General features: G+C 35.3%; 1 protein-coding gene across 2 annotated transcripts; it reads left to right on the forward strand.

Moving 5' to 3' along the window:
- The first annotated feature begins 2183 nt into the window (after window positions 1-2183).
- Window positions 2184-6707, forward strand: LOC137580983 (uncharacterized). 2 transcript variants are annotated; one of them, XM_068295133.1, is made up of 3 exons: window positions 2184-2307; window positions 4923-6026; window positions 6088-6707. In XM_068295133.1, exons 2-3 carry the CDS (start codon window positions 4937-4939, stop codon window positions 6483-6485), a joined length of 1488 nt encoding a protein of 495 aa, XP_068151234.1. In that variant the 5' UTR covers window positions 2184-2307; window positions 4923-4936; the 3' UTR covers window positions 6486-6707. The 2 variants fall into 2 exon arrangements, with proteins under 2 accessions (XP_068151234.1, XP_068151235.1); XM_068295134.1 differs by lacking the exon at window positions 2184-2307 and having other exon boundaries at window positions 4849-6026.
- Window positions 6708-11492: the final 4785 nt, after the last annotated feature.

Genomic DNA, 11492 nt, shown 5'->3' on the forward strand with positions numbered 1-11492 from the left:
TTATCTTAATTTGTGGTGCCACAAAGAGTTTATTTCAGCGCGTTGCTAAGTAGATGCCTTTTTATTTGAAGTTTAGTATTAAAAGATCTTGCTAGATTTTGGTGAAGTTTGATTTTCTTTGCGCAATTGAAATCATATTCATATCACTCGCAACATTCTCAAATCAGTGTTTGGGTGTTTAGCTTTAACAGAGTGTGCACAGTGGTAAAAATGCCGAAAACTTTCATATATTGGGCTTTGGAATATCTTTTGTTTAGTTTGAAGATTAAAGTGTTGTGTCTCTAAATTTTCATATTAGTCTTTTAAACATGGTTGTCAAACTCCAAATCTCAAGCATTTCAATTGGCTTTGGGACCAGTGTATTGTGGAGATAAATTAGAATGGTTCAACAAAGTTCAAACCACTAAAACTTTAAAGCGACACAAAACTAACTCAGTTGACAACTCAACTAACAACGACTAGACACAAAAACAGAGAAAGTTTAGTCAACCAGATAGCTAGTTAAATAAACTTATGTTGGCTGTATGTTGTCACATTTCCGCTTACGTGAAAATATTAATTACCAAAATTTCATTCGCCTATACACGTTGGTATACACACGCCAACACACACACACCCGCATACATAGATGTGTGTGTGTGCATGAAACAAATCTTGTCAGCAATTCAATTAGTGGGCGCTTGCATTTATCTTATTTAAATGCAGCATACTTTCAGGCTGGAGGGTGTGACTGCCTCTGTATGTCGTTATGGCGACGACAACAACCAAGGCAAGGACTTGAAACGAACTTGTGACTTATGCACTGACGCAACCAATTATGGCTTAAGGGCCAAACTGTAACTGCCAACCATCCACCCCCTAACTCTCCATCCCTTTTTGTAAGAAACTCATTGGGCTGCATGTGTGTGTGTGTGTGTGGTTAACTCTTCTGTCTGTGTCCTGTGCTGGTGTGTGCTTGTATGTATGTATATGTCTGCTCTGTGTCTGCAATCTAAGCCGATTCAAAACTATGTCAAATTAAATTTATGCTACACCTCTTACCTCTCTTTCCCCCTTACAACCAGGCTAAAATCAAAAGCAAAGCAAAAAAAAAAAAAAACAACGACAATGAAAATTCAAAAATTTGTTAGAGCTTCTCATTGATAAGGCGCTAAAAGCGTCGCGTTGTCGGCAATATTTCATCAGCAATTGTTGAAAAGTTTCTTAATTAAATATGACAAGTCACCTGCCAGTGGCTTGGACTAATTGAAGTTAAAAGTTATGCTCTGCTTCTGACACGGATATTGAGCATAAAATCTGCGTACAGCAGTTTCTTACATCCAAGAAGAAGTGCGAGGACCACAGAGCCCTTTGCTTTTGTGAACGAATGAGCTCAAGGACTTGTGTATCTCAATTAAGAAACATTCATAATGCAGTGCTGAAGGATAATTTAATAGTTAATATTAAGTTTCTACCTTCAATCGAATAATACAGATTATAGAGGAAAGGTTCGGCAGCTTATTGTCAATCAGTTTGAACATTCCAGGATTCTAAATTTTATCAATGGACCCCAAATGTAATTATTCAGTGTTTAAAAACATTTGTTTCTTAATACATAGTAATCTTGTAGTTACAAGTGTTTTCAAGCTATAAATTAAATGAGAAATTGTTGGTATTCTGTCGTGATCGAAGAATTTTTAAGTGATAAACATTGACCCCTAGTCGACAAATTCAATTGCCCTTAAAAGCCAAATGTATAGCTTCATTTCACAAATTAAAGTGCAGCTAATTTAATAGACATTTATTCATTCATTCATTCAAATGAAACTGTCGAAACTTTGTCGTCCTTTGGCTCATAAGTCAATTAGGTAAATTGATTTACTTACTTAGCCTTTCCCTCCGGCTAGAGGTTGTCGCGTTTTATATTACTTGTCTTTTTCTTCTTTTTTTGTGCTGTATTTTCTTCTTTTAGGTTGGTTACTTTACTGATTTGTTTGTGGTCTGAGGACTGAAGTTGTTGAAGTTCTGTCTGGTTTGGTCTTGAGGTCTTGAGGTGCGTGAGGTGTCAAATGATTTCAATGAATTAATCTCTGAGATGGGCCAGAGAGATGGGAGAATGCATTTCATTTGGCTTTTGTATCTAAATGTGAGTTCAATATAATAATTACTTAGTAGGTCTTCAATTTTCCATTAAAAACCTGTCAGATTAAACACGATTTTACATTTACAACAACAACAACAAATAAAACGTAAAAGTATATATGCAGTCGGGCAATACTCCTTTCAAGGGACCAATCAGAGTGTTTTAGAAACGTTTTAGGATTAATGGTAAGTTCTTGCATAGACTGCCATTTACTCTGGAATCACGCCTTTTGCATAAATAATTAAAACGATTTAAATTAATCAGATCAATTTACCGCTTCATTGAATAAAAACACAATTCAACTAGCCCCCGAATCGCCTTTTCACCCATCCATTCTTCTTCACTCTATGTATATGAGTTAATTAAATTCTGTGGATAACGAAAGTGAAATGTAATACAACACGAAAATGTTTCGAAATGTAAATAACACGCTAGATGCGTTCGCATTTCCCTTTTTTAAATATTTAAACAAAAAATTATTGGAATTGGTCAAACACATGGCGTATGAAATATGTGCCACATTGGCCACAGGTAAAATTGTCACGTTTTTAATTAAACGTGTTGCCCGCTCCTGTTGCTGACGACCCACGAGAAGCAAACGCATCATAATCAATGGGCATTGGTCATGCCGGGCAAATACCAAAGTGAAAAGTAAAAACAATGAAATTATAATTAAACAAAAAAGCCAACAAAAGCGAAAAAATGAAAAGTTATTTGAGTGCGTGCTGAAAATTTGTAATTGGCCCATATATATAAATCTGTGTGTGTGCCTGTGTGTGTATATGTATGGCAACCTGTTGGTTTTGCTTACTTTCAATTTTTAATTTTTCATAGTTTTTCTTTGCAATTTAATTGATTGTTTATGATTTTATTACTTTAGGCTATTCAACAGTTATGCAAATATTGACAAAAAAGTTTTTATCTATAAATAATTTTTAATTAAAATAGACAAATAGATTTAAAGGTAAATAAAACTCTCACAAATTGCCGCAAAACTTTTATTTATAGCTTTAAGCCCGATTTCGGGTAATTTAACTTTAAGTTTTTACTTTCTAAAACAGGTTTCTCATCTCCATTTCTGTAACTTGATGAAACCTAAATAATTAATACACTTTATACTCCTCATTTTAAAATAGGAAATGTTTCCCAAAGAGTGACATCTGCAGGAGTTCACAGACTACACGGAGATGAACCTTTAACCTTATAATAATCTATATGACTAAACTACAAATTTCATATTCTCTTTAACCTTTGTTAAGTGAATTGTTTAATGAAAATCGAAATCGAAAGAGGAATGCAAATTTACCAAGTCCTTGCTTGGAAATACTTCGAAAAGATATATAGAAAATTTAATTTCTTTGTTAAAAAGAGCATCATCCGCTACTAGTTATATGAGATAAGCATGATTTTGTGCAAAAGTCACAAAAATCTCTCCACTTAATCTGTTTCAGTGATGCAACATTCTTAGGTTAGGATGTTTGTGTTTCATTTAAATTTGAAAATTTCAATTCTATCACTATTCCATCATTAAAGTCTGCCTTTGTCTAAGCTTTTGATGGTTCTACTTATTTCTTTTTAAGGTTAACCACTATGTGTTTTATCACATTCGGCTGACCCAATTTCCCTCGAAAAAAAAAAAAAAAAGAACAAAGAAAGGAAGACATATAACATTTTAACTGACATCCAGAAATAGCTCACACACGCAATCCCCCCACACCCATAGACACGCCCCCTTTTTGACAAGTCATTTGGCAGCTCGTAGAAAAGGCCACCAACATTAATTGTTTTTGTTTTAATTTAAAGGCTTTCCTTTCCAAGGCCCTTCCACCAGGCATCAAGATGTTGGCAGACGATACAACAATTAAGGAACATAAAAAATCATTTCATTATGTCTATCAAATGTTGTGTGTGTCTGTGTGTGTGAGTCTGAGAAAAACGATAAGTATTTTTTATTACACCTGAGCTCGTGTGGTTCTCATTAAAAATGAAAAGGGTCCGCTCATTACACACACCCATACACACACACATGCAGAAGAAAGCTGAAGAACAAACGATTTTTGAGTCGACAACTTTCCGCTTAAACACCCAAACACATCTACGAAAAGATTGTCCTGAAGTTTACTCCTTGTATGGGTGGTGTGTCTGTGTGTGTTGCTGTATAGTTTTAATTACCTTTTTTGCTGTTGTCCTTGTCGTCGTCGTCCTTGTTGCCTGTTTTCCACTCGTTGCTACAGTGTGAGCCATTCGCAGTTTTCCGTTCACCGTTCGACTCGTTGTTTAAGTAATTGTTTGTCATTAGTTAAAATGTTTTCATTTTTACTTTAGCTAGTGGTGTTGTAGGTGCATGTATGTATGTATGTATCTGTGTATGTGGGTTTATGTTGACGACATAGTAACTGCTAGGCGTTTTTACACTGCAAGAGATAGAAATCTCAAGCAATTGAAACTAATCCCTGGGCATCTATTTTAAAGGTAATTTAACAAGTCACATTTTTTTAGTGACTAAATGAGATTATTATATGGTAAACCAATGAAATTCCGATTTATTTTCTTAAGATCGCTTTCTTTTTGTGATAAGTAGAAGTGGTTATTACAGTGACTTAAGACTGTGATATCATTATTTGTCTTCAAAGTTATCACATGATTGCGACACGATTTAAGTATTTGTTCTAGTAAGCTCTGCTTTGATTGTTGGAACTCTCGATTGAGCGAATTTTCTAAAATATGCTAGTCTATACGAAACAGTCAACACAGAATAAACTATAGTATTATCATTCTCACATTTCCAACTCTTCTGTAGAAATATCTAAGAAAATGGCCTTTGTAGCACGCCGTTCTACGGAGGGCAAGTTAGTTGAGCGTCAGCAATTGTCCGGTCGTGGTTCGAGTACGAAGAACAGGCCCATGACAGATATAAGCGATGATGATGACACAGATACGATGATGGGTTACACTAATCGAACCATTCGTTCGCCACCCACTGTGCGTTATGTGGGAGAGGACACGAAAAATGACATCGACGACTACGATGATGATGATGTTGAGGAAGAGAAGGACATTGATGAGTTAGATGAGGATCCAGACACTGATGCAGAAACAAGTTACACCTTTGCGCCCCAGAAGATGGGAAGTGTCAACAGTTTGGACACCAATGAGGATACCATAATGGATTTTTGCAATGAGTTGGATGATTGCGAAAGGGAAGATCAGGAGCGAGAAAATAAGCAAACTCTAAAAGATAGCATCGAGGCAGAACTGGCTGATTTGGATGACCTTGATATTGATGATGAAGATGATCTGGAATTGCAAACCTTTAAGAGTCCAACTCCAAGAGCCGTCCCTGTTGAGGAGCATGCAATGGCATCTGATACAGAAACCGATACCATTTGGGATAATAATCAGGATACTCAGAGTCTCAGTTCATTTGAGAGTATTCACGTCCCGGCGACTCCTGCAACACCTGTTGATGCCCAGAGTGCCAAGACTTACTTTGTTGGAAAAGTGGAGAGTAAAAATGACCCTCTATTGACCAATCGCACTTATGATGTGAGCAGTGCTTCTTCTGTGCGTAAAACTGACGCTTCTTCGGTATCAGGTTCAAGCTGGACAGAAAATCGTGGTAATATGGTGCCTTCTATAAGTCTGGGTAGCTGTAGTTCTGAAGCCTCTACGTACTATAAGACCCTGGATGGGAAGAAAGAGCGCGTCTCTCAGTCAGCCTATGAGGATTGGATTGCCCGTAAAGAACGCCAGAAGCAGGAAAAGATACAAGCAGCCAAAATGGAAAAGGAGAAAAAAGAATCCGAAGCTGCACTACGTCAACGTCTCTCCAAAGAACACTTCGAACAATGGTGCAAGCGCAAGGAGGAACAGAAAAAATCTAAGCCAATGAATTTGATTAATGGTAGGCACTAGAAATTGCAGCATCTAATTCAATCATTCATTAACGTACCATTTTCCCCTAGCCAAAGGTAGCGTCTCTTCTCGAGTAAGAATGGGTGGTGGTACCTCGTCTTTTGCTAGCACACACTCGTTGAGATCTGTTAAGCCACCGCCTAGCAGAGAAACGCCAGAGATGATGAAGAAGCGTCTCAAGGAGTGGGAACGTGTCAAGGTTGAAAAACAACAGCAGGAACGTGAGCGTATACGTCAGCAGGAGGAGCGTAAGATAAAATTGGAGCAAGAGCGACTGCAAAAGACTAAAGGAGCTTGGAACAAGTGGATGAAAAAAGCGAGCAATCGTCCGAAGCCAGTGCCTCTCAATCAGGGCATTGATACGTTGCGAGGCACAGTGTCGAATATCTACATCAATCCCATTCCATGGGTCTCCAATATAGAGACAAAAGATTGCCGCGGACGTTAAGTATACCTTCTCAACCTTCACTTTCACTTCCTTTCCCTGTATAACCCTCAGTTGTTCCTCAAAAAAAAAAAAAGAAAGCAAAGCGGTTTAATAGGCGTGATTTATATGAGCGTCAGGACCAGAAAAAAGAGACATACATACATATACGCAGGATAATTGTTTGTTGACGATATATTTTGAGCTACGACTCACCCAATAAACATCAGAATGCATGAACATAAATAGATGTCGATTTCTTTGTGTATTTTCCTCAGTGTATTTACCACTCACATTCTCAACATTGGCAATTATAATTGTTTTAATTACAAAGCATGGACAGTTCATATAAGTGGATGTGGAAGTGTATATCCGGTTGACCGAAGCAAACCAACCCCCCACTCCACCCACCAACATGGCATATTAATAAAGGTCTACACCAAGCCAATACGATAACCTTTAGCCTTGCTTTGTAATGACTTTTTGCCGCATTTCCCTGCCTCCCGATTGTCCTGTGTCTCATCTACAAACAGCGTTTTCAACTAACGTAGAACTAACTTCTTGCATTTCCTTGTTTACCAGTTTGTTGCCCCTTTTTATACCACACCCTGTTTATTTTTGTACATATGCAGACAGGAGTGGATTTCAAATGTATAAGGGTTTGCAATAAATTGGAAACAATATATTTTTCATTTCATCATAGTCAATCCACCAGCCGCTGTAATATTTGTTTTGCTCAGCACAATTTAGTTATGGTATCTTTAGATAGATTCATACTTCAGATTGGAAAACGGTTTGATTTGGATGGTGACCTTAGGTTAACCGCACATGCAAACTTTCTTTATTTCAGCAAATGAAAGTATTTCAATTCTATTAGAAAGTTAAGCAAAATTAATTTCTAGTTTATATTGAATCTGATGTTAAAGTATTTACATACCAATTGCCAAATAGTTCTTCTCTACATGTGGCCAATTTATGTCTCTTTTTGTCATTTGTTCCTCAATTCACCCCTGCATACATATCTATCGCCCTTATTTCTCTTTGCCTATTTGTATGTGTGTCAATTTGGGTTTTTATTATTTATTTGCCGACTCCATTGGGAGCATGAGGTTGGGTGGAGGATTAATTAAGCCAGTTATTGCTGTAGTTGTTGCTGTTGTTGTTGTCTCCATCATCCCAAAACATTAGAGTTTTATTTATGCAATTAACCAAAGCTGCGTGTAATAAAGTCCCGTTAGGTAAAATCTTTGATTAATTGTAGTTTTGTTTACACGATGAGAGCGAATGAGCGACACACACGAGTCCCCCTGACAGCCTGATTATTACAACAGGGGAAAGCAGTACACACACACACACACACACACAAAACACACATAGAAGTGTGTGTGAATATTCTTTTTGATATCTCCTCTTTTCAGGTGATTAGTGTCCTGGTCGTTGTCCTGGTGGTTCTTCGTGTTCTTGTTGTTGTTGACTAAGCTGTGGCAATTTGATTATAGGCTTGTTGTACTGTTAATCGCTTTTTGGGTCTCATCATTATCATTATCGTTCTTTTAGTAAGACTTGGGCTAATGATTTTTTGTCCTTTTTTTTTTTTTTGTTGTCTTCGTAAATGATTTGGGAAATAGTATTAGAAATTAGTTCCTTATATAGCCCAAGAGTTTTAGTGAAATGGTTTAGCTTATTCAAATTTTGTTTTATGGCATCATTAGTAACCGACCATAATTAGTTGTTTATCACAAAGAATATCTTTATTTAAAGGGTGCACATCTCTTTGCTGGGTAATTGCTGTTCAAGTATCTACATTTATATAGAAATGGTTGGTACTCATGACCAATTGAAACTACTTTCTCTGTTTATAACAGAGGCAAATTAAACAAACTATTTGTCAGGTTGCTATTTAGCAAAGATTACTAGATTCATTGACATTGAGCGTTCAAATAAGATTCATATGGTAAATAGTTATAAACATTGTCGAAATTAAACAAAATTATAAATTCTTAATAATTGTATATTGTAGGTACATTTAAAGACCACTTACGTCTGATGATTCTATTCTAGATACAGTAAGTAGAATTTCGAACCACATATCTCTCTGGTACAGGGTACAACAAAGATGGCAGTCTACTTAAAATACCGTCTACTTCCCTTATTATTTCTTTTTTTTTTGTAAACTGCCTTTCCTGGGGTTATAAACTTTAATGTGAAATCGTAAAATGAAAGCACGAATCCTAAATGGTCTTTTTTTGGCTTTGGAGTTTCCTCATATGACGAAGAGGAAGATGATAATGATGATGATGATGATGGCATAATCACAGCAATGACAATGGCAAAATGTTAATGTGACTTCTGAGGCACTGTGATTTTATGGTTAGTCATAAATTAAATAACAATTTGACAAACGATTCAAGTAAAATGCCCCTGAGCCGTAGAACATTTAAAATAATTTTCAAGCATTTAAATAGCAATTAAGAACACACACACACTCACATATTCACACAAAATGACTAAAATATGTATATTTGCAAGAAATTTATGCAGATTAGCACAAAAATTTGCAAGAAGAACTGCAAATAGTTATAATAAATAATTTGCTTTGGGACCAAAACGAATCAAAAAAAAAAAAAAAAACAACATAACAAAACGTACAAGAACAAAAGAAATGGAAAAATGAAAAAGTGAAAGAAATAATGTGAAGAAAAATTAATAATAAATCTCAAAATGCTCATTAACTTAATTACTGTGTTTATTTTCATTGCCCTTCCGTTTCGTCGTTGTTCCTCTGATTGTGATTTCTCTGACTGGTTTCCTTCTGGCAGTTCTCCTAACCTCCTCCATTTCTTTCATTTGTTTTGTTGTGTTGAAATGTGCTTTCTTTTGGGTGCGTCACGCAATTTTTATAGCCGCCCTTCATCCAAACTTCCACATCATCCAAGTCTCCCTCAAAAAATAGCCCCAAAACATGAAAAAATTGCGCGTCTTTAACCTTAATGTGTATTTAAGTAATGTTAATTGTGTGTAGAGGCCGCCAGGTGGCGCCATTTGTGCCTGTTCTTTTTGTAATTATGTTAATATACACTACAAATACATATACATACATACATACATACATATATATATATGTTTGGAGGCAGGTATCTAAAGTTTTGTTATATAATTGTTGATTCGGTGTTAATTGAATTTCATTTGAATTTGCGACAAGGTAGCAATTAGATATGCTGCCCACAGGCGGCTCGCAAATTTCAAACAGCTGGACAAATAAAATTCAAACAAAAAATCTAGAAAACTAAACAAAAGAACTAAAGAGAGAGAGAAAGAGAAAGAAAAAACTTTAAAGTAACATTCATTATAAATTGGCAAGGCGAAGCTAGAGTGCAGCAGATAAGTATGCTACATAAAATTTCTACAGAAACCTTTTGAAACCTTTATCGAGTCTTAAGACAATTATTTAATAGACAATCGAATGCAATATCTAAACCTTAAAAAGAAATCTTTTATTAAGACAACAGCCCAATCCTAGATCTGTATTCACACATGTGACATTTGCTTACATCCTCGACACTCGGCAAGGAAATGAGGAAATTTATATTCATTCTGAATTCGAATATGCTATAAGAATGTTCTTTTCATTCTCTCTTAATTAGATATTCCAATAGGTCAGCATTTTGATTCTGCATTCTGGAAATCAGTTGAACAACGAAATGCTTTAAAAAACTTAAAAGTATAAAAAAGTTTCTTTACAAAGAGTTTTAAATACTTTTTTTTTGTATTCCAGTACCTCATAACTTTAGTATTTTAACTGTTAATATGTGAAACGTTAATCCATTTCGACTCTCGGCAATATTTTTGTAGTACTGTATGAGAGAACTTTCAACAGAATATTATTATGATTCTTTTGAATGATTTTCATTATGTGGTTCAGCTTGCCAGTGAACAGTGAATGCATTTTAAGGCCTCAATGTCTCTCATTAATATGTCCATCATGTAAGAAGTGAAACACTTTATTGGCATGAATGATGCATATTTACAACAACAGTTAACCTTGATATTTATGGGAAAATATCTTTTTACGAGATGAAAAACGCATTGGTCAGTAAACTATATTTTCAGCGAAAACAAACTTCAGGAAATTGCAGTGCGGAGTAACGGAAAAAGAGCGGCAAGAAAATGGAACCAAAAAAAAAAAAAAAAAAAGCAGCTCACGTAAACCAGGCTAAAAGTTGGTTTGTGGTTGCACCTGTTTTGGCATGTTTGAAAATTCCTGGAAACAAATGTAATAAAAACTACTCATACTGGTAATACATTCGCATACACACATACCGGCATACTCACATACACACACACACACACACACACACTAGGGCAAAGTTGATGAGAGCTTTTTATTAGCCCCTGCCTTTTTGAAGAGTTCCATGAGTTCTATGTATTTTTCTGGTTTTGGTTTTTTGCGTGCTGGCCGGCACTTAAAGTACCCTTAATGAAAGAATTCTGTTTTTCTTTTTCTTTTTTTTTTTGTTTTGTTTTTTTTTGCTGTTGCTGTTCCTGTGTGTGTGTGTTTCTTTTTATTTTTGTATTTTGTGTTTTGTTTTATTTTGGAATTTGTAGCTGGTTTTAATTTGATTTTTTTAGTGTTCAGTTGGGTATTAGTTGTAATTTATGCGATTTTTTTTTGGCTTGGCATTTTGATGGTTCAAATCATAGCAACTCATTTTGTCGTTATACAAACCACACGAGATATTACATATATAGAAAAAGCTTTGTTTAAAGGATTTCCATAGAAGTTTTAAGCCGATTCGTAGGTATCTTAAAGTTTCCATTTCAAAAATATTTGATACGTTATTAGTTGATGGTTTAAATTGGAGTTCAAAAGACGAGAAGAATGTTGCAAAAATGATGCATAAATAGAATTATTTTAAGCTTCATCAAAAAAAAAAAAAAAACTGGTATATGTATACAGAGGAATGTAAATATGGTAACTTTCTTATTAGTTTTGAGAATAAAATGAATTTTTACCTTTTATTTCATATTGCA

The sequence above is a fragment of the Drosophila tropicalis genome, unplaced genomic scaffold (assembly GCF_018151085.1).
Source record: "Drosophila tropicalis isolate 14030-0801.00 unplaced genomic scaffold, ASM1815108v1 contig_845, whole genome shotgun sequence".
NCBI classification, from domain to species: Eukaryota; Metazoa; Arthropoda; class Insecta; order Diptera; family Drosophilidae; genus Drosophila; species Drosophila tropicalis.